Genomic DNA, 24,662 nt, shown 5'->3' on the forward strand with positions numbered 1-24,662 from the left:
CAGAGCCCTTACACAAAGAAACCTGTCTCAAAAAACAACAAAAAACTAAGTATTTGAAAGGCAAAAGAAACCTTACTGTAATGGCACTGAAATAAACTATAATTTCAAAAACTCTGACAAGTCTCCCAAGCAGTGGGACATGGTAGGCAGCACACACCTTTAATCCCAGCATTTGGGTAGCAGAGGCAGGAAGATCTATAGCAGTTCCAGCCTGGGCTATATGGGGAGACCCTGTCTCCTCCCCCCTCAAAAAAATCCAACAAGGCATTTGGCATTATTATAATATCTTCTTTAAAAGTATGTAAAGCCTAAGGTGGAAAATCTGAGGTAAATTCTCAGTTGCATAAATTTCAAAATTTAAGACCACTAATTTTTTGTAAAAAAAAAAAAAGAAAAGAACAGTCAGAAAAATGATAGCTTTCTGCTTTGATCAAACTACACCTGATCAACTAAATAGAAAATTACAGATAGGACAATTCTAACTCACAGTTACTTTCAAATATTAAACTAACAGAAAGTTATTTACTTATAGTAAAATATTGGAAATGGGACTTTTTAATGATCTCAAAAGCCTCATTTTTATTTTCTTACTATCATGGCTTTAAAACAGAAAAAGTAGATAAAACCAATTATTTTACCAAAATATAAGCATATGTGTTTTAGAAATTTAAAGTACTGACTTCCTTAATTTCAAGAATGAGAAAATGTCTTTGATTACAAACTAGTCCATATAACTTTATTCTAACAAAGTCTTATAAACTCTTATAAAAGATACATAATGAAAATTAAATGCTTGAACAAGAAAAAGTTTTACATAAATTTATTGCATTCAAAATTAAGCATTTGAAACAATACACTATTTACGTCTTCATAAACACCAACAGTGGACATGAATTACAATACTACCCAAAAAAAAGCAAAGCATATAAAATTTATACACAATTTACACACAATTATACAATTGTGTACAAATTTACAATTACAATATGCTCTCTATCAAGATACACCTTGCTCAAAAATATGAAATTGAAAAAAAATGCCAAGATTTAATCATGACCTGAAGACAAAATTTTAAAGGTTGTTTAGTGTATGTTCAAATATGTTAAAATACTTCGTCTGTACTAAAACAGTGCAAAGAGGTACTTATATTCCCATCAGGGATAGCAGGAGTACATAGCCTACGTATATTAAAATGCTTCTTTGGTATAGTGGGTATTAAACAAGTTATAAATGTGTATTTTATAAAAGCACATTAAAATGAGTATAAAGACAATTCCTCTCCAAAGTACTCAGCAGAGTTGTATTTTTTTTAAAAATCACAAATACAAGATAGAATTAAAGATACTTTCCAATAAAATAGTTGTCAGTTACAGAGAGGTAAAATCAGAGAATTTTAGAAGTGAAAATGTTATTTAATTTTTGATAAGCTATAACAAAAATATTTAATAACATTCTTACTTAGTGGCTAAATATAAAAGTTCATCTCTCATAGTTAAAAAAGAAGTACTAATAATTAATTTCTAGTAAGGAAGAAGTACTAATAACTTCTAGTAACATCTGAGGACTTGTGATTTATAGGAAACCAGCAGCATATGTAAGTGAAAAAACGAAAGCACTCTAAAAGAAAATCAACTTCTAAATGCTTTCTAATCTAGCAATAATGGTATACTATAAAATCCCTGACAAAAACATTGTATGCCTTCATCACTCCAATGTGGATCTCATCCATATTAGCCCATCAAATAACTGGACAGACATTTGTAAGAGAAAAAGTAAATAGGAAAGTAGAGGCTGAGTCTTTGAGTTAACAACACCCTAATTAAAGTATTTTGTCTACTAACAGAATGCCAATGGCTGAAACAAAAACCTGTCAGCATCAGAAGACATAAAACAGGGGTAAAGTAACAGGTGCTCTTAGAGCACTTGATTCATCTCTCACAAAATTATGACAGCAAGTACATATTATTTTCAGTTTCTTAATATTGGAGCTTTCAATTGGGAATAGATGGTCATTTTAGTGCTCTTTAATAAAATCACCTCCAGACTATTACAATAGAGAAAGCACTATCCATTTTTCAATGTAAGAAATAAAAAGTTATGGCAAAAGAAGTTAAAATCACCAGTCTAAAGTCACACAATTATTAAAACATTACTATACATCACTATACATACCATGCTATCTTCTCATTGAAGATTTTGACTATTATATTAAAGGATAGGAAATGTTTAAAATGTATATAGAACTGTGTTGACTATGGTTAATATAGTTAATATCTGTTTTCTTTAGTCACTGCTGTGACAGGGTTGTCTTTTTTTCCTTCTTTCAGCCATCCCTTAGATAAGTATAGGTAACTGTATAGGCTTCAATGTTTACATTTAAAACAATTATTTAAGTCTTAGTGACGTTAATAATGTCATACTATCAACTTCTATTTTATTTGGAGAAAAGGGTTAAAATATGAATTGGACTAGATAACTTATCAACCGACACTTAGTTTGAAAGAAATTATCTAATCTTAAATATATGAATCATTTCTCATTCTTTCACAGGTCTTCATAAATAGAACCACCATGTTGAATGACAAAACAATAATCAAATATAGACATGTCTGTTCTTGCCATTTATTATAATTCACTTGCATCAAAAATTAACCTGTCAAAATTGAAAGCCTCAAAAAATTAGCACAGTTTACACAGAAACATAAAATGGACAGTTCTTTATTTATAATACACCCTATGCTAGGTGTGTTAATATTGATATTTACTTTCTCTTAAGGTTTCTGAGCTTTAGCCCATTTTCTGGCCTTTCTTTCAAACTTGCGAGAAGACTGTGCATGAGTCTTTCTAAGGCAGGAACTCCTGGGTTTTACAACCTGCTTGCTGTTGTGGTGTCGCTGTTTGTACCCACGCTTAGGGTGTGCTATAATCTTAAGTCCTGACAGATGGAATCATACCTATTCTCAGGATCATTGTCGTCGTCGTCATCATCCACTGTGGCAGGCGCTGATTTAGGTAAGGCTTCATCTCCTTGGGGGAAAAAGTGTACTTAAAATTAGCTTTGAATTCTCTATACAAGTAAAACTGTGTAAAATAGAACTGAAATTCAACAATGCTAGAGCAAACTAGTAGATTCTATACAAAACTGCTGAAATCTAAAAATAAGTACAAGGAATGTTGATTAAAAAGCATAAAAGGATTTTATGAAGGATCTTGTATGTCTAAAGAGTCCTTTCAAAGCACAAGAATTTTAAAGGGCAGCCTTCTTAGAAATGATTATTAGTTGCCACCATTACTGGTAGTTTCTTGTTACAGTAATTATATTAATCTACTGAAAGTTTAAAGTTAACAAGGTCCATTTTATCTGGTATCACTGAAGAGTAACAAAACTGCTTCTAATTTGGTAATGCCAAGTAACTGAAAAACATACTTTGAATCCTTATAAAATCTACAACTTGAAGCACCCAAAAAGACATTCAAATGGACTAAGACTTATTTCATTTTTCAAAGTTCTATTCTTTTTATTTAAAATCTAAGGAGATGGCTGAGGTTGTAGTTCCGTGGTAGAACACTACATTTTATTCACAAGGTTCCAGATTCCATCCCCAACATAGCAAAAAGAGAAAAAAGACAGGACGACTAGAATTTTGTGTGTCACTGTACAAAAATTTTACCTTAAAAGAACAAATTAAATATTGAACTCTAGCTAATATTATTCATGCCAAAGCACGTAGGGTTACTTACGCTGATGTTCACTATGAATTCTGAAATGTACAAAAGATGTACAGGACATTACAAAGAGAGGGGAAAGCTCACAATAAATACCAATCTCAAATTAAGCAGATTAATTAATAATGGAGACAAGGAAAGGAGAATCTACAGTGAGGAGGGAACGGCTATTATAATAATGAAAACATTTGGGCATCTTTGCTGTGTTGAAGTTTTAAAGAGCTACACACAAGACACACACACACACACACACACACACACACACACACACACACACACACACACGGTGGGAGGAATGAATATATATATATACAACTGCTGAATTCAAACCAGGTAGGGAGGCTCACACCAGTCATCTTAGCACTAGACAGGCAGAAGCAGAGGATCATAAATCTGAGGCCATCTTGGGCTATCAAAAGGCTAAGAGGCATGGTGGTGTACACCTTTAACCCCAGCACTCGAGAAGCAGACACAGGAGGAGCTCTTTGAGTTAAAACCAACCTGGTCTACATAGTAAGTTCTAGGCCAGCTAGGGTCAGTGAGACGTGTCTCAAAAAAGAAAAAGAACAAAAACGAAACAAAAACACCAAAGGGGCTGGAGAGATGGCTCAGTGGTTAAGAGTACTTGCTGCTCTTTACCAGGATTGGAGTTCAGTTCCTAGCACCCTTATCAGGCAGTTCACAACTGCCTGTTAGCTCCAGATCCAGGCGGTTTGACACCCCTTCTGATCTCTGTGGACACTCACACAAATGCACAGACACACAAACATACACATAAATAATGATGTTTTTAAAATATACTGAAATCTAAGTAAGTCTTCAATTTCAATGGATTTGGCACTGTATTAGTTATACAAGTTATCACTAGTGAGGAAATCCAATAAAGGGAATATCTGAAACCCCTTTTCTCTTTTTCTTTGCAATTTTTCCACAACATTATGGTAGGAGAAAATGGAGGTAAATATTTATAAAGAACACAGAGTTTGGGCTGAGGAATACAGCTCAGAGGCACAGTACTTGCTTAGTGTACACAAGGAACCGAAACCTAACACGAGGAAGGGATGGATGTATACCTACAGATTCAGGATAGAAATATGCAATGCAGAAAGGCAAAAGTAACTCTCAGGCTAACCCAGTAAAACATCCCACTTGAAACACTGAAACAACGTAGAACTAGCTATATTACCTTCAATCCCTCCTTGTTAGAGACAGGGTCTCACTATTTAGCCCTGCTTGATCAATAATTTGCAATGTCACCCATAACAACTTCAGATCACTTAAAGTGATTCGACCTCTGCCTCTGGGGTGCTGGCATTATAAACTATTACCATCATGTCAGCTGATGAAAGCCCTTTACTGTCTAAATGGTGATGTAAACTTCAAAGTCAAGTTCAAATACCACAAATTCATCTAAATTTTTCCATGAAACATTCAATAGCTCATTTACCATTATAGCTCCCACTATGGCTTTCTCAATTTTACTTTTGTTTTTTCTTTAAGAGTCAAGGTATCATTCTTTTTTGTTCTGTTTTGTTTTGTATTTCAAGACAAGGTTTCTCTGTGTAGCGCTGGCTGTCCTGGAACTGACTTTATAGACCAGGCTGGCCTCATACTCATACAATTTGTCAAATATTAATGGACTGGACATTGTTAATATATATAATGGAATTTTTTGTCTGAATCTGTCAAATATTAATGGATTAGACATTGTTAATGTACTGTATATATTGTATATACTTACTGGATATAGTTTTTCTTTTATTAGTTTTAAGCTTTTTTAAATTTTAGACAAAAAGGGGGAAATGTAGTGATATTGTGTTCCCCCAAATATTGTGCACCTTAATAAACTTATCTGGGGTCAGAGAACAGTTGCTACCTACATAGACAGAAAATGGTGGCCTTCACACCTTTAATCCTAGCATTCGGGAGGCAGAGATCCATCTGGATCTCTGCGAGTTCAAAGCCACACTGAAAACAGCCAGGCATGGTGACTCACGCCTTTAATCCCAGGAAGTGATGGCAGAAAGCAGAAAGCAGAAAGGTATTTAAGGCTTGAGGACCAGGAACTAGAGCCTGGTTAAGCTTTTAGGCTTTTAGCAGCTGAGATCCATTTGGATGAGAACTCAGAGGCTTCCAGTCTGAGGAAACAGGATCAGCTGAGAAGTTGGCGAGGTGAGGTTAGCTGTGGCCTGTTCTCTTTCTCTGATCTTTCAGCGTTCACCCCAATACCTGGCTCCAGGTTTGGGGTTTGTTTTTTTATTAATAAAACCTTTTAAGATTCATGATACATCATGATGCACCTGCCTCTGCCTCCCAAGTGCTGGGTAAAAGGCATGCACCACCACTGCCCTGCTGCAAGTAAATTCTTAAGCAATGTTTTTTATCATTGGCTCATACCTAAGTTTATCTTGAAAAAAAACAGTATTTTGTACATAGTGTTTATCTTCAAGACCTTTTATATTCTATTCTGTTTGTGTGTTTCAATTGACAAAGCCCAGGTTCTGGTGGGATAAATTCCCTAGGAAATTTATCTTCCATTTTTTATCCCAAATGTTCTACTTGGTCCTAAGAAATTCACAAGCAACAAGGTTTGTTTCAAACTGTTGAAGGATTAGCTTCTGATTAAGAGACAGATACTCAAGCTTTTTTGGATATATAACCCTAATATCTAATCAGCTCACAGCTCTCCACATCAAGGTTCTAGTATGAAAATGGAACATAATTATCTAGGTTAGTATTAAATTATGGGATTACTGGGAAATGCATTCATGAGGTGTTTGTCACATGTTGCCAACTTCTATGGTCTAATGAATAATATTACTTATTACACGAAATATTAATAATTCCAAACATAAGATAAATAAAAACATTCTGTTGGACATGGTGGTACAAACCCATAACCTCAGTACTCAAGAGGTAGAAGCAGGAAGATTACTACAATTTTGAAGCTGCTCTAGTCTACATAGAGCTTCAGGCCAGTCAGAGCTACTACAGCAAGACCTTGTCTTATACAACATAAAAAATAAATAAATGATGGGTCTGGAGAGATGGCTCAGCAGTTAAGGACACTTCATGCTCTCACTGCTCTTGCAGAGGACCCGAGTTTGACTCCCAGTACCCACACAGTGGCTTACAAACTTCTGTAACTCCAGGTCCAAGGGATCTGAAGCCACCTTCTAGCACCCAGGAGCACCACACACACATGTGGTGCACAGACATACGTACACGCAAAACAAGCAAAATACTAATTAAAAAGGGAAACAGAATGTCTAACATGTCAAATCACTAGGTATGTAGCTCAGTGGTAGAGCACTTGCCCATGACACATGAGAGGCCCTGGACTCCCCAACATTCAGGACCCAGACAGACAGACACACACACACACAGACACACACACACACACACACAGACACACACACACACACACACACACAGAGAGAGAGAGAGAGAGAGAGAGAGAGAGAGAGAGAGAGAGAGAGAGAGAGAGAGAGAGGAAGAGAGAGAACATGTTATTTAAACTCAAGAGAATACATTTAGGAAATAAAATCAGCAAAACATTTTAATTAAATGTGCAGAATTCACCAGGGAAGCTATTTAATCACAGAAGCCAATCTTGAAGTATTTAAGATGGGATCAATTACCTATGATTTGCTAGTGTTAACACTCCATACAGTAATAAGCTAATAACTTTTCATTCTTACATTCTGATCTTTAATAGGGTTTTTCCTAACTAACCTGATACCTAAAACATTTTCTATCAAAGTAACTATTATATCTTGTATTTCTGAAAATTATGCGTATATGGCTGTTACATGAGTACATGCATGTTTGTGCACATGGCCATGAAGGCCAGAGAACTCGGACCTCCTGGAGATGGACTTAGAGGTAGGTGTGATTCACTCAATGTAACTCCCTAGAACTGAACTGTAGTTCTCTGGAAGAGCAATGGGTGCTTTGGACTATTGAGCCATCTTTCCAGCCCCTATATCTATTTTTAATACAAGTCCACAATTCTTTATCTACAATTCGGAAGTTGAAAAAAAAAGTCTCATTTGACAGGAAAACCTGATCTGAAAATGTTAACTCCTGAGTGTGAACACTCAAATATTTCATTGTAGAAACAGTGTTTGATTTTGTGGTAGCACATCAAACCACTTCAAGAGCTTTATTAAATGTCCCATAAATTAAATAAGTTTTTTTTACAAAATAAGACTGAAGTTAGTTTTATTTAAAAAGTTGGAATAAATGAGAAACTCATAAGGAATAAAGAGGAAATTCTTCTGATTTTGCCTATACTGGAAACAGTTTTCTATGAAATTTACATATTTAATAATTCTAAATATTCTTGACAATAGCTTAACTAATTAAAAAAGAAATAATTAAAGAATACCTACTAAACTACTGACATAACCAGCCTGGCAGAATAAAGATGGAGACACAATTAACCAATGCACATATAGCAGTCAAGGGACTTTCTTAAAGTTATAATAAAAATTAAATATTAAAAATTCCTTTTCACTGGGAGATAGTTAATCGCAGCACTTGGGAGGCAGAGGCAGGAGGATCTCTGAGAGTCCAAGGCCAGCCTAGTCTACAGAGTGAGTTCTGGGACAAGCTACAAAGTTACACAGAGAAATCCTGAATGAAAAAAAAAAAAAAAAAAAGAAAAAAAGTTTCTTGGTATTAAGAATAAGATGATCCAAATCTAATTCATCAGGGTGGGTAATTTGGGGATTTTTCTCTTTCCTTTATTTTGATAGTGTTTTTTAAAGAGAAATATCTTTTCATACCATTAAATACTAGTTGATGAGGAAAGAAATTATAATAAAGTGAATTTCAATTGTTTAGGTGTTCAGTGTTAAAGCATTAGTCTAGTGTACACAAAGGCCTGGGAATGATCACTATCTACTATCAAAACAAATTATTTCAGAGAGCCAGATGTGATGATTAGGAACAACTGGATAGTGACCAGCCTCAGTGAACTTTGTTAGACTGAGTTCAAGGCCAGCTTTATATATATGAGCCCATCTTTTGTTTGTTTGTTTTTTTGAGACAGGGTTTCTCTGCATAGCCCTGGCTGTCCTGGAACGCACTCTGTAGGCTAGGCTGGCCTCGAACTCAAAGATCCACCTGGCTCTGCCTCCCGAGTGCTGGGATTAAAGGCGTGTGCTACCACTGCCTGGCATATGAGCCCATCTTTAAAACAAAAATATTTCAAGGAATTTGATGGAACATAAAATTAAGCTTTGATTTAAAAAAACAAAATCTCATAGGAAAGTAAGTCAAAACTTCTATATGCCATGCTATACCAGTATCAAGCACTCACCACCAGTGTATGAATAAATACCTACTAAAGTACTGACATTATAACTAGCCTGGCAGAATAAAGATGGAGACACTTGTGCCGCTCAAGCTAACCACTGAACAATAGATCCCAAGGAATTTCCAATTCCCTTAGACATCTCATGCGAGGAGAAGGAAAAAGCTAGTATCCTAAAGCTAGCCACAGGGAGAACGTGTCTCTAGGAAAAGAGGTTCCACAGGTCTATCAACTTGTCACAGGACCTTGTATGTGTTCGCTTCAGCAGCGCATATACTAAAATTGGAATGATAGAGAAAATTAGCATTGGCCCTGCTCAAGGTATACACACACACACACACACACACACACACACACACACACACACACACACGAAGAGTTCCATACTTTAAAAAGAACAAAAACAAAAAACAAAACGAACAAAAAAAAGCACTGCCTTGTAGAAGACTGGCTGAAGCCTAACTGATGAGTCAACAGCGGGTGGGACTACACCTTGACCGAGACTCCTTAGATATGCATGTATGCCTGGCCCTCTACAAACTTTAATCTCACCTCAACATTTGAAACATGGGGGGGGGGGGGTCACTGGATCTCTATCCTTCTTCCTAATGTGGTCACCGTGAATAGATCTATTTTGACTTTTTACTATAAATTACACAGTTTTAGTTGGCCTGTGGGAAACATCAGATAGCAAAACTTAGCTTCTTGGCATACAGACTGTAACCCCAGGTTTGGTAACAGCATCAACTTTATTATCTTTCTTAAATTACTGTACATTATTCCAAAGACACACAATGAACACTAACAAAATAATTCTGTTGTTTATCCAACAAAGTTGGTGTGCTTGACAAATACTGACAATACCTGAAATGTCCTGCAATGATGCCATAGAAGTAAATAGAGAAATATCTACGGTAAATGTCTAAATCGATTTTAAATGGACTTTTCCTTGACAGGAACTCTGAATTTCACCGTAGAAAAATTAAACAATATGGTTATCACAGAGGGGGCAGATTACAAATTCTAAAATTGGAATTTATTCTTGCATACCTGAAGATTGACAAAATCCAGTGTGTGAAGGCAGCACTAGATTTTCAGTCACAGGCTTTATTTTCTGTTCATCACTGCTCTCCTCCTCGCCGGCAGAATTCTGATCGTCATCTCCTACATCAGAAGATGAAGAGGTCATGTCGGCTTGCTTCCTTTTGGTACTCGCTCTTAAGGAGTTTCTTCTTTTTGCCTTGGCATTGCCTGTCTTCTTTTTCGCTGAAGTTCTTTGTTTCTTCCGCTTTTTAGTATCTTCTGAACTTCCCTCAGCATCAGAAGAAGATGAACCACTCTGGATTTCCTTGGTATTTCTCTTGGAATTTAAATTTCTTCTTTCTCTCAATTCAGTTCTTTTCGGTCTCTTATCAGTAGAGTCACAACACTCTCCTTTCAAGGAATATTTCTCAGTATCCGATGATGAACACTCTGGCCTCTTCCCTGATCTCTTTGCAGGCAAGCTGGATTTCTTCTTCTCTCTCCGAGACCCTCTATTCCTGCTCCTTTTGTCTTCTGAAGAGTCACAACTATCTCCTTTCCCTGGCAACTTATCCACGCCATCAGATGCGTCTTCCTTCTTTTTCGACGACTTCTCTTTCAGTTTTCTGCCTTTCTTCTCTGCATCAGTGCTGTCATTCTTGATTTGCTTTAGGCCTGGAGGAAAATGGCCCATTTCTTCTCCCTCAGGCAATTTCTCAGTCCCATCAGAGGAAGACTCAGACTGTTGCTCTGGCTTAATTGTTTCTTCCTTTAAGTCTGTAGTTTTCTTTCCTCTCGCTCCAGTTTCCTGTCTGCTCTGCTTCTTCTCACCTTCAGAAGATTCCTCACTCTGTTCTTTCTTTGGAAATCTATCAGTAATGTCCAAAGAACCACGCCGTACTTTTCTACATGGTCTGGCTCTCAGATATTTACTCTTTATGTTAGGTTTAGAAACTCTTCTGTCATCCGAATTTACATCCTCCTCTCCTCCTGAAGGCCTTTCCGCACCATCGGAGGAAACACCTGGCTGCTGCCTCATACAAAGCACCTCTCTGGATCCCACTGTACCCTTGCCTTTCTCAACTGAACCTTCCACTGCAGACGAACTATCTCCCTGTTTGCCTTCAGCATCCCCAGTGGCACCAGACAAGCCCTCTCTTACAGTCCTCACTCTTTCCTGCCCTTCATTACCCACTACTTTTTTGCTCTGTTTCTCGTCTTCAGAAAAGTCACGTTCTTTTTTATCTGAAACACTTTTTTTAGCTACTCTGGCAGCCCCAATTTTGCTCATGGTTTTTATCTCTCTCTCTACCTCTGAGTCATAGTTAGAGGACTCGGAGTAGTTTTGGCGTTTCTTTTTAGAGATAATAGAGGTTTCAGCTGACTTTCCTTTTTTAATGTCAAAATCTGACCCAGAAGTAGAGTTCTTCCGTTTCCTTTTTCCATTATCATCTTTCCCTGTTTCAACTTTATGATTCATCTGTATTTCATTAATGTCAGTGTCTGAAGAAGAGCTGTGACTCATCTGGCTTATCTCTTTCAGGACTGCTAGCATTTCATCGGAATCTGAATTCTGATCCACAATCCCCGGTTGCTTAGCTCGGGGAAACTTAGGAGCTTTAGGGTTCTCGGCAGCACCATCAGAAAAATTTCGCTTATCCTTTTTTCTTCCTGGAACTGACAGCTTTTGTTTTTCTTTAATAGTTTCATTGCTTTCTTCATCTGAATTTGATATTGCACGATTCGATTCTGTCTGTCTCCTCAACGGTGTAGTTTTTACACGTGGGGACCTTCGAAGATCAGATTCTTCTAAAAGTAATGCAACGTCATTTTCAACTGAATGTTCATTATCACTATTTTCCTCTTCCAGTCCACGTTTCTCTGAGTTGGGGGTCACCCCAGAACTTTTACGGCCATCCTTCTCTTGTGAAACTTCCTGACAGTCAGCACCTTTAATTGGGGAATTAGAAAGGGAAACAGGGGTGAGTTTAACATATAACTCTTTTCTTACTCTGACTGCCATTTTGGACTTAATATTTCCTCTGCTGTCTTTTGAAGAAGTGTTAAGTTTTAGAGATGAGCTCTCCAGTTCTGGCTCGGTCCCACTGTTACCATCTCCTTGATAATCAGCTGAACACTGAATTTCCATAGCATTCTCAAGGCTGTCAAAAATGTCTTCAGGAACTGAGGAAGGAACAGACACAATATCCATGTCTAAGTCTTCAGAAGTGTTAGTAGGTTCATACTGAGGTCCATCTTTCCTACCCGAACCCTTCTGTTCACCACTAGCACTTTTATTTGCTTTGTGCTCTTCTCCTGGGGTGTGCTCACTGTCTGTCACCTTTATTGATGATCTAGCATCTAACTTTAAAAAATCTTTCTTTTCTGCAGTACAGGATTTCTCCCCCTTTCGTACTTTTGTTTCGGACTTTGCATCTGTGATTTTAAGCTCTTTGGTATTTTTTTCTTTGTGTACAGCATCCAAAGCTTGGATCTCTGAATTCAAATCTTCTTCCAATGAAAGATGAGCCTTCTTGATATCAGCCAACACAGATTTAAAAGCCTTAAGCTGACGTAACTTCACAGCAGAACTCATTTCTGAATTATCCGCTGCCTGCTTCAGAAACTTAATGTAACTGGAGTTCATGTTGGATGTAGTCTCAATCAGTTTTTTTGTCTTCTTAATCATTTCTTTGGGCACAGTTAGTGCTGAGTAAGTGCAGGTTACAGAAGCAGAACACGAAACATCTAATTTCTTTTCTTCTCCATTACAACTGGAACTATTCTTCTTTGGAGATAACTTGGATGTTTGGTCACATACTTTACTACTCTTTTCACTGTCAACCTTTATCTTCTTCTTATTTTGTTGCAACAACTGTTCCAAATTCTCAAACACGCTGTTACATGCAGTAACCAAGTCCAACAGGGGCTCGGGGTGACAAATGTAGCAATACCATTGATTGTTTTCATCAAGTATTGTAGACAACTCCTTTCGACCAAGGTTGCGCAGGATGCATTTCTTACAGAAGGCATTATGGCAGAAGTCGCAACAAATCAAGTTCCCACCTTCTGCACACCATCTGAAATGGTTTAAGGATTAAAATGTTATTTCCAGTGAAACTAATTTTAATGTCTTTACTGATAAAAGAATTCAAATTTTCCATCAGCATTTTCAGTGGTAATTTAGATCACCTGCTTACTTTCATCAGAAATATAAAACTAGCCGGGCGGCAGTGGCACACACCTTTAATCCCAGCACTCAGGAGGCAGAGCCAGGCAGATCTATGTGAGTTCGAGGCCAGCCTGCTCTACAGAGTGAGATCCAGGACAGCACCAAAACTACACGGAGAAACCCTGTCTTGAAAAAACAAAACAACAACAACAACAAAAAAAAACCTATAAAACTAGACAAACAAGGGTTTATGAGGAAGGACAACCAACAACTAAACACAGCAGTGAAAACACTACAAAAGATGGATCTAGGGCTGGACAGATGGCTCAGGAGTGAAGAGAACTAAGTTTGGTTCCCAGTACCTATGTCAGACAGCTCACAACTGCCTGGAACTTCAGCTCTAGAAAGATTCAACACGTCTGGTTTCCAAGGGTACCTGCACATACTTGCACATAATCACACACAGACACACGTATATACAGACACATGATTGAAAAAAGTTTTTTTATATTTTAAACGATGCAAACAAGCCAGGAGTGATGGTGCACGCCTTTAATGACAGCACTAGAGAGGCAAGCTGATCTCTGTGAGTTCAAGGACAGCCTAGTCTACAAAGTGAGTTCCAGAACAGCCAGGGCTGTAACTCAGAGAAACCTTGTCTTTGGGGGTAGGGAGCACAAATCTAACGAAGTTGATAATCACTCCAAAGTAGACAACTATTAATGTTGAATGAAGAATTTGTTACCTACCTACATTGTTCATCCATTCCATCTGAGTCACGGCTAATATCGTCACTCATATAATACTTATAGCAGTTCTAGTGAAAGAGGAGAGGAAGGGGAAATTTATTCAAAATATGCAAGTCACAAATGTTACTCTGAAGTCATTAAAAATGTGAAGGGGGTGTGTATGGTTTAGACGATGAAAGCAAAAACACTGTCCTACCCAACATTCTTTCTTAAACATATGACTATCTCAAGAAACTGATTCCTTGAAATGGATTTCTCTTGTCATCACAAACACTAGTCTTTACATAAGAGTATATTAAAGATTCTATTTGGTAAACATTTCTAATTTCATACAACTAGCTATCAAAGTTCTACATAAAAACAACTTCAAATGTTGAGTGGTCAGCATATAAACAGTTACTATGTTTACAAGTAAACAATTAACAACCTGCATTATCTTTAAATCTCTAAATATTGCTGAGAGTGGTGATGCACACCTTTAATTCAAGCACTTGGGAAGCAGAGGCAGAAAGATCTCTGAGTTCAAGGCCAGCTTAATCTTCAGAATGAGTTCCAGGACAGCCAGGGCTACACAAAGAACCCCTGTCTCGAAAAACAAAACAAAACAAACAAAGACAAACAAACAAATAAATCTCAAAATATCTACCATGCAAGGTAGAAGATATGATGGAGAAGTCTGATATCTAATACCTAATGTTACTGTCTAAGAAATTAATTAAATCTAAAGCAATTAATCAAATCCAAGTCTGATTAACCTACTTCCTTTCCAGTGGACAGGGAAAGGGAAATTTTCTATGTTATTAGTGAAATGGTCAGTGCTCAACAGACAGACTCCGTCGAAAACTAGAAAACAGCAGTCAGGTAGGTAAGAGAGGAAATGTTGAACCCAGTGAAAAAAGATTTGGCTATCAGAACTTAAAACTGAACAACAGGTACTCGAGAAAAGAATGACAAATACTGTAAGGAACAAAATTAAGCTTAGTGGTTGTGGAGGTCAGGATCTATCAAAAGTTCATGCCAGTAAAGATCTAGCATACCAAGGAAAATATGGCCTGCTTCTGCACTTCAAAGAGGGCTTTTTTTTAGAGACAGGGTCTCAACTGTGGACCTTCTGCCTGCCATGGAACTCACTATTTAAATGAGTCTGTTCTGGAATCCACAGAGATCCACTTGCCTGTGCCGCCTAAGTGTTGGGATTAAGGTGTGCAACACCACCACTCCTGGCTGAAGGTAGTAGCTTTTTATTAGGAAATAAGCTAACACAAAATAACTCTTAATGCAATATGAACTGGAGATCCTGAAACCTTGGTATCATAGATATTTGAAATTAAATCCAGGGTGCTTAGCCAGGCATGGTAGCACTCATCTTTAATCCCGGAACTAAGGAGACAGAGGCAGGCAGGTCTCTGTGAGTTTGAGGTCAGCCTGGTAAACAAAAGGAGTTCCAGGACAGCCAGGGCTACACAACCTTGTCTCAAAAAAAAAAGTAAATACATAAATAAATAAATCGGGTGTTCCTAATTTTAAAAAAGTACACAAAAGACTCTTAAAAGGTATAATAAACATATATGAAACACCTTAAAGCCTTGTATTTCCTAGTCATATTAAAAATATGTTTGACATGGAGATTTAGAGAAGTAGAATATGCAAGATAGAAGCTATGCCGGGTGGTGGTGGAGGCATAAGACTTTAATCCCACCACTCAGGAGGCAGAGCCAGGCAGATCTCTGTGAGTTCAAGGCCAGCCTCGTCTACAGAGTGAGTTCCAGAACAGGCACCAAAACTACAAAGAGAAACTCTGTCTCGAAAAAAACAAAACAAAACAAAAAGAAAGAAAAGAAAAGAAAAAAAATTCTAAACCACGTATGCACACACAGGGAACTGAGGTTTTGAAAGACATCTGGCTCCTCCCTTCACCTCCCAAGCTCTGAATACCATGCCACTCATCTAGAAGATGCTACATTAATCCCACTAGAAGCAATCTAATTCGTATGCATATTTTAAGTATCAACTTGCATCTCCCAAGTTCTAATGACACAAGCTTCCTTTCTATATGCCCTATAATCACAATATCTTTCACATAATGGCCATTTTCAGGATGTTCCTTCTACACATCTGTATTCCTCACACACTGTGAGCCCTCCAAAAGGCAAAGCCTTATCACCAAATCTTTACATACCTTACAAATAAGGACTTTCAGTGAAGGGTGTCTATAAATGGAATCTTTTTGAAAATGGTTGACCTGTTGTCCACAAGCTGTGCAGCTCACGATCCCATGAAGTCCATCTTCTAGGAAGAAAGAGTAATCATTCCTCAAATATTTACACTCACAGAAAAACAGATATTTGCCTTAGCCAGAATTTTACAACCTTTATTAGAAATAATGTAGCTCATAATCCTTAGGAAAATGGCATTTTGGATGCAGGTTAAAAAGGTTAATTTCATTGATCTTTTAAAAGACCATAACAAACTTGGCAGATTCCGAGACATAAATACTAACTACATTCATCATACAAATGTAAAATCCACTTATTACAAGTTGACATAACCTAGAGATATCATAAAGAAATCCTTAAAATGAGGTTAAAAGCTCTTTGTTTTTTGAGACAGGTTCTTGCTATGTAGCCCTGACTGGTCTCATTCTTGAAATGTAGCCCATGCTGGTCTGGAACTCACAGCAACCCTCCTACCATAGTCTCCCCAATGCTGGGATTATAGGCATACACCACCACACACAGATTCAAGCTCTTTCATTTGCTAATGCCTTGTAAGCAAATTCAGTATCCTTTCTTAGGGAATGAAAAAGTAAGTGGCAATGCTGGAACATTCTTTTTCAATTCTAAAGTTAAGTTAGACAGACCATAAAGGTTTGGCTTCTTACATATAATTGTTTACACAGATCCTACAAATATGGTACATAAAAAGTAGGTAATTTATGGTGTCACCAATTTCCAAAATTTACTTCAACATTACTAATCACCAATTACCTTCTTTCTTACTTGACAGCCTGTTCCTTATCAATCATGTCTACTATTTGCAAATATGACATTGTAACAAATGCAAATAAGAATCTTGTTAGCAAGCAGAATGTCTGAGAGGGTGGGAGAGATGACCTCTACTTTATATTTACTGCAGGAGAACAAGAAAAAGACAACTTCTTCAAGTAAAACTAAGCAGAAAACTTCACCTGCCTCGTTCTTTCTTTTAAATTTTCTATTATTATTTATGTGTATGGGAGTATGTCTGCACTATATCTGTTACTCTCAGAAGCCAAAAGAGGGAATCAATCACTTGGAACTAGAGTTAAAGATGGTTGTGAACCACCTGAATGCTGGAAATTAAACCTAGGACCTCTAGAAGAGCAGCCAGTGCTCTTAACCACTGAACCATCTCTCCAGCCCCTACTTTTTACTCTTAATCCCTAGTTATGCCAAGGGAGTTCTCATTCTGAGAATATGAAACCAGTGGAGGAATCTTAAAAAAACAACACAGTCACAGACCTGGAATCCCAGCAACTTGGGAGGCTGAGACAAAAGGCTCAATCACCTGAGCCCAGGAGTTTGAGTCTAACCTGAGCTACATAGTGATACCCTGTCTCAAGAAAGAAAGAAACAGAAATAGAGAAAGAGACAGAGAAACAGAGAGAGGAACAGAGAGACAGAGAAAGTTAAGAGAAACAGAGATAGCGACAGAAAACAGAAAGTAATTCCCACCTCTAAACACTCAAAGGGACAACTTTTTACAGCTGATGATGATATGCAACCAAGACCTTGATCCAAATCACATAGTAAGACTATCCTTCAAAGTAAATCAGTGCAAATGTGTACATTCAAAAATGAAAAGGAGGCAACTGGTAGGAAGTAACTGTCTACCCCTAAATAAAAGATAAAACACCATGTATATTTCTCACCATTTAATTTTGTATTTTGTATTTTTGTTAGTTTTAAGGTCCAAGGCACCATGGATGCAAATATTAGTATATCTTTATTTGTAGGTATTTTTAAAAATTAAAGTATAGGACACAATCACACTTTTTCATAAAAAGAAAATCTGAAGGCTTGCTACATATGCTTTTACACATGAAATCAGTGTCCTGTGTCAATGTTTTTCATCTTAGATACTTGTAGTCTGTTATGTTTTTAAAAGAAAAAACAGTGTACTTGTTCATGCTAAATAATGGTTTAACATAAATGAAAGCTATAGTTTGAATATTCATCCAATGTTAAATTCTATTCATTAAACATCCATGTGCTATTGTGTACATATTACACATCAGTTTTTTAAAACTTGGTGACCTTTTGAAGATTTTTTTTTTCTAACATGTGCAAAAGGAATCATAGATGAGGCTAGCTACCACTTCTTATTTGGGACATAGATGGCAGTCCGTTATACTACTACATTGGAGAACATGAAACTAAACCCATGCATTTACTGCCATGGATACATTTCCAAAGCATATAAAGAGCATACTATTACACTTTTCAAAAATTAAAAATGGTTTTGACTCACATTCTGATATAGCTAACCATGCACATACATGCACATGCATAAAACTTTAAGAGAATCATTACCTGTGGGGTAGGAAGAAGGGAAAATGGAGGAAAGTAGGACTGAATCAATATTTTACTTAAGTGAGAGCTGAAGCATATATAGTAAAATGTTGAAATGTTACTTTGCTTATGTACTTGTTTCTGTACATGTAGGTTTCAATTTTTAATTCCTAGTTATGAAGTATGTTAAAGATTGTAACTGTGTAAATGGAAGAGGCATTTTCATTTATGAGCTCAATATGTGTTAGTGGTTTTAAAGAAAATAAAATTCTTTTTTCCATGTAGAAAAATTGTGCAATATATGTTTTAAACAATTTAACTGGGCAAAGTATATCAAAACAGGCTAAGATTGTTTAAGTTCCTTAAATGTTCTTTTGCTTTGTTATTGTGCCATAATTTTATTCCAAATTAATTTATTATTTTATATACAAAGTATACATTCCTCACAGTATTCTAAATTCAAGTTCCATTTTAGAACTAATCTGCCATCCTTTATCTCAAACCACTAGTTTATTCACACATTTACATTAGTAATCCTAAAATTTTATTTCCTGTGAGATTCCTGACAGCTTAGACATGCAAACCACTGAGATGAAAATAAACATGAACTATTTAGGCACTACCATATTACTACAAACATACATAGCCCCTTAAGCATGATATAAATATTCAAAAGAGCATCCAATAATATTCCAGCAATATGTCTGCTAAATTCAAGCACCAGCAGCGTCTCAAAATGGCACTAGGAATTCCCTCCCAAGCAACAGTGGCTCCTCCTTTTATTCTGCCTTCAAGCTGCATCCACATTTCAGGGACTGACTGCTCTAGAGCCTCTTCCTAAGACACCACCGGACATGAGTCTTCATACAATGCTGTACACAGTCATTTGACTTCACTATGGGGCCCATGATCACAAGAAATCAATGATGCTGCTCCTTATCATTACTTTTCATGTACTTGTTAAGGCTTAAGAATAGTACCTTAGCTTTGTTAACCTATGTTGTGGAAATGGCAGCTTCCCTACTACGAATTGGAAGAATCTCAGAAAATAATTTTTACGCTCAAAAGAGGTTGAACACCCTCTTGTGGACAAAAGACTAAACAACAGTCTCTTGATTTTCACCTGCAACCTAACAAAATATTTAAGTACAGAAAATATTTTATTAGTTCTATCAAGATAATCATACCATTAAAATAAAAATCTAAAATTTTCTTCAAGAATCTCAGCAATTATGTATTATTAACAATATTAAATGGACACTTCCATAACACTAACTTGGAAATGTACTGTCATGTTCTACTTTTGAGATTCATTCCTCTCATAATTACAGATTTTGACTCTGTTATTCTGCCCAAAAAGTATATATAGGCACTATTTAAAAATTACACACAAAAAAACGGGACACAAGCTTAACTGATATAGATTTCTCAGTAAATTCTCCTGATGCTCTCTTGCTGTAGATGGCTAGGTAATCTGGCCGTGTATACGAGGGAAGACAAAGCGTGAGGCAGCAACCGACAGACGGAAGGAGGAGGTTCATTACCTCTACTCCCACCTCTTCTACTTACTATTGCAATGCAACTGTAGTGTCCATGAATAACAAACCGAGGCACAATGTTGACCTCATCCAGAAATTCTAGCTTGCCATGAATGAAGGGATTGGTATTTTTAATAAGTACTCCAAGTAATACCTACTGCCGTGCTCTACTGCTGTACATAGCATTGCTCTGAGTATGATGTATAAAGTTACATGGAAGCCACAGGCATACTTTTTTGCACAGCTCTGAAACTGCTTCCACTGGAGGGCAATCTCATGCTATTCTGGCTGACACGTTATGCGGCTAAACCAGTATGTGGAGAGGAAATGCTAAGCTTCTTGCAACAACTTAAGAGCCACTGAAGGCAAAGGTGTTTTTGAAAAATGGACTTTAACCTTTTCTGCTTCAGAGCGCAAAGAGAAACAGAAGTTATTTTTAAGTAGTGCTTTTAATAAACAATGGGCAGAAAAGTGGAGGTATTTTTAGTAAGCATATCAGATTTTCCAATATGGTCATAGACAGCAATTTAAACTCGTTTCATTTTCACTTGTATTTACCTCCGCGTTTTTTGAGATTTTCAGTTTTCATTTTACTTCTGCTTCTAAATTCAGGCCCTTTAAAATCATCTTTGTCTTCATTCAGCACTGGCTCTGGTTGTACAATCACTGTACCTAGAATGATTTCATTTAAAAAACCAATTACACATATTAAATGTGCAAGTGAAGTGCAAGACTTCAGTTCAGATAAAGCCAACATTGCTGGTACATAGTTTGTTTCTGTCAAGCTTTTAGTACTTGTATAAGGACCACAGGGTAGTAGTAAAAGGGCCAGGTGTCAACAATCAAATTACTTGTTGCAGTTTAGAGATCATCAAAAGAGGAGGGGGAAGTATTATGAACTAAAAGAAATGTGTCAATCAGATAGAAAGCCTTAGCCCAGCTCACAATGTTTATAGTGCCTATCACAAAAGCTGTTATGAAATTCACACTAAGTTCCCTAAAAAGTCTAAAGTAATTGGCAGAAGGGGGGAGACATCCTATTTTTCTCACAGTCCAAATTAGAAAAGAAATTATTAAAGATTTTAAGAGTTCTTTTACATTGCTTTGGTGGGAGGGGCTTGTGGGGGTAGGAAACAGTGAAGTTCATTCTATTGATGCTGTACCTAGGCTACACAATTCCCCAATAGTAGTACATCAAAGCTTCCTTAGCTTTCCAAGTTCTTCAAGTGCTTTAAACTGAAGGTTGCTTTAAGACACTTGAGCTAAAGTAGTCTACCAATAGACTGAAGAATTAAGATCATCTGTTGGTGTCTACGAAAATGTTTTGGAAGGATTGTCCTTCCATAAAGTCTACAACTTCCAAACTGAGAAAAGAACAAATCAAACTAGCATCATAAAGGGGCCAGGTCTCAATCTTTACTTACATTACTGGGCTGAGTACTAAAGTGGCCATTATTGGCAACAATTAAGAAAGGCAAAGCAGGGAGTCATTAAGAGTTCCCTCTGAAACACAGGAATATGTAACTCAGCAAGCAGATTTTGGCAAATTATTAGCATCTAGTTGCTAAATGAATATTTAAGTCCAGGGGGTGAATAAAAAAAAAAACTGGGAGGCACATAGGATTGAAGAGTTTACAGACTGTGGTAAATTTAAATACCCATATCTCCAAAACTGGCAGTTGTAAATAAGTCATTTCACGTATATCTTATCAGAGAAAAGTTCTCAAGATTGAAAAATAATTCAAGTGTTACTTCCGGAAGGTTATTCTAAACGGAAGCAAAGCAGTGACAGAAAGAATGCCCACTAGCACTGGATTAAAGCAGGCCTGGGCTGAAACCTGCGCTGCTCAGCCCAATGCAGAGAAAATCCCTTGAGCTCTGAATGTGATCCTAAACTTCTAACAGCACAGAAGCATTAACTTCTGAATAGCACATTGTTTAGGACAGAAGTTCTCAACCTATTGGTCATGACCCCTTGAAGTGGGGGGCGTTGAACCACCCTTTCAGGGGGGGTTCCACCTAAGACCACAGGAAAACAGATATTTACATTATGATTCATAACAGCAGCAAAATTGCAGTTATGAAGTAGTAACGAAATTAATTTTATGGTTGGGGGTCACCACAACATGAGGAACTGTACTAAAGGGTTGTAGCATTAGGAAGGTTAAGAACCACTGGTTTAGAGGATTGAATGAAGTAAATTCACTGACTTATGTATATTCAACACAGTACTGTAACAAGGAAAATAGTCACCCAGATGTAACCTTATGAAACAGCTCCTTATTGGAGTATAAAATGAAGCTTAGCTCAGTAACATCATATACAACCTCCGACTACAGCAGCATTAAAAGAAAGGTTTGGCTTACTAGTTCTTAGACCGGAAGCACTCCAGTGACACTCCACAAGAATCAAAAGTAAGTAACTGCCATTAGATTCGAACTCCCACAGTAATTGTTTCTACTGACAGCCACCAAACAAATGAGTAAGATTGCTAGATAATTTGCAAAAACCAAATAAATGATAGTCACCATCAATTTCTTCTTCTCTCTTTTTTCATTTTATAATTCCTAATTATCCTAACTTACCCTAGTTAAGTGAGGCCCTGACTCTCATACTCACATTCAACAAACGTCCATAACTGAAAAAAGTCATAAGCATAAACCTGAACAGAGAAGTAGGGTTAGTAAACACTGCTATAAAAGATATGCTGAGACTAGAACATATTATTTAACAAAGGAAAATCAAACTCTAAGAGTTGACAATTTGAAACACCATAAAAATCACAAAGACCTTCACCATTCTCTAGTCAGCTAATCACACAGCTCTCAGTCTCGAACAATGAAGAGTCCAAGACCTCCACTTGGTAGTTTTTCTCTCCAATCTAATCAATAATGTTTCACAAGTAGGACTACAACACTCAAAAGGTCTGTGACAAGGCTTGTTTAAAGGATACCTTCAAGAAATACACCTACATCTATAGAATAGTTAACGTTTTTAGGTAGGGGATGTCACAACACAGTAAGACAGGGTATAAGACAGTGATATTGGCATAGCACGCAAAAGGCTCTGGGAATAGTGAAATCACTAAGACTGAAGTAGCCTAGAAAATGCTTCTGTCTTCAGGACTAACCATTACATTTTTAAATAAGCAAGAACACTGACATGTAGTAAGTCAAAACTTAGTATCTTAAACCTTTAAACCTACTTCCATATCCAAATGGAATTTGGAAAGTTTCTCATCCCCTTATTACAAACCCAAAGGAAAGGAAAAATGTTGGATTTTGTTCTTTTCAAAACTAACTGAATTATCTCACATTTTCAATCTAAATGATATATATTTTAATTTCCAAACTAATACATTTACAGACCACTATCAATGTATAACAATGGTCATCTTAACATACATTTCAATTTAACTTCATGTGAAAAGTGAAGTTATACACATTACCTTTTGGCAAGCTTTGCATAGTAATATTTTCTGAATTCTCATTAGCAGCTTTTTCATTTACATTCTCATCCATGGGTTTTTCATCATCAGATTCTACGTATTTTGTCACAATTGAAGGTTTCCTATGAAAGAGTTAAGTTCATAGAATTATGGGCGTTTTGGACAGTTGGGCGTTTCTGACAACATACCAAGACCATGACTAACATGTTTAGATATAATAGTAGCTCCCAAGCAAGGATGCCATCAGAGTCACTGGTGGAAACAAGTTCCTCTTTAGCATATCACTAAAGATTGTGACTGAATACACACATATTCTGGTAACAAGTGGATTTTTAAGGAAATTATTTTTACATCACTACTTTAGAGAATAAATCAACAATAAGTAAATTGTGTTTAATAAGAGACAGTTCTACTGCATAAGGAATGGCAAAATCAAGTAGTATCACACTGAAAATTTCTAAGAAGGGCTGCTCACCCATGGGTCTTAGATATCCCTGGAAATAAATAAATCCTGTCTTTATGAATAGTTTGGCAATTCAAAAGAAAAAAGACATCTTAACACTCTTTGAACTTCTTATAATGTACAAATATAATGTCTCTTTCCCATGCTAAACAACATCACATAACTCTTTTTTTTTTCCCTAGACAGGGTTTCTCTGTGTAGCTTTGGAGCCTTTTCTGGAACTCACTCTGTAGCCCAGGCTGGCCTCAAACTCACAGAGATCCACCTGCCTCTGCCTCCTGAGTGTGCCACCACAACCTGGCCATCACATAACTCTTAAAAACTCATTGTTGCAAGAGAAAGTCAGTATTTCTCTTCTTTGTAAAGCACTATATATTGAAAGGGTCACTAATATATAAATCATTCTCTAAAATTTCCTTTGGACTGAAACTGCTTAACAGATCTAACAGAATTTATTGCATTAGAGTACTCATCACTAAGCATTTCAATTTGTATAGAATGGTTTGTTTAAAACAATAGCACTGGCTGGGAGGCGTGCACACCTTTAATCCCAGCACTCAGGAGGCAGAGCCAGGTGGATCTCTGAGTTCTAGGCCAGCCTGGTCTACAGAGCGAGATCCAGAACAGGCACCAAAACTACACGGAGAAACCCTGTCTTGAAAAACCAAAAAAC

At 36.9% G+C, this 24,662-nt stretch overlaps 1 protein-coding gene across 4 annotated transcripts in view; it reads right to left on the reverse strand.

Annotated features, from left to right (window-relative positions):
* Positions 1-24,662, reverse strand: part of Atrx (ATRX chromatin remodeler) — a 178,033-nt gene that overhangs the window by 94,996 nt on the left and 58,375 nt on the right. For 2 of the 4 annotated variants that reach the window (XM_059251432.1, XM_059251434.1), the window contains exons 5-10: positions 23,527-23,648; positions 20,637-20,750; positions 16,170-16,279; positions 13,991-14,058; positions 10,097-13,149; positions 2,955-3,027 (exon numbers count right to left, since the gene is read on the reverse strand). In XM_059251432.1, coding sequence (XP_059107415.1) covers positions 2,955-3,027; positions 10,097-13,149; positions 13,991-14,058; positions 16,170-16,279; positions 20,637-20,750; positions 23,527-23,648 — 3,540 coding nt within the window. The remainder of the gene's footprint in view (positions 1-2,954; positions 3,028-10,096; positions 13,150-13,990; positions 14,059-16,169; positions 16,280-20,636; positions 20,751-23,526; positions 23,649-24,662) is intronic. The other 2 variants (XM_059251435.1, XM_059251433.1) reach the window with 2 other exon arrangements.

The sequence above is a fragment of the Peromyscus eremicus genome, chromosome X (genome assembly GCF_949786415.1).
Source record: "Peromyscus eremicus chromosome X, PerEre_H2_v1, whole genome shotgun sequence".
Taxonomy (NCBI): Eukaryota; Metazoa; Chordata; class Mammalia; order Rodentia; family Cricetidae; genus Peromyscus; species Peromyscus eremicus.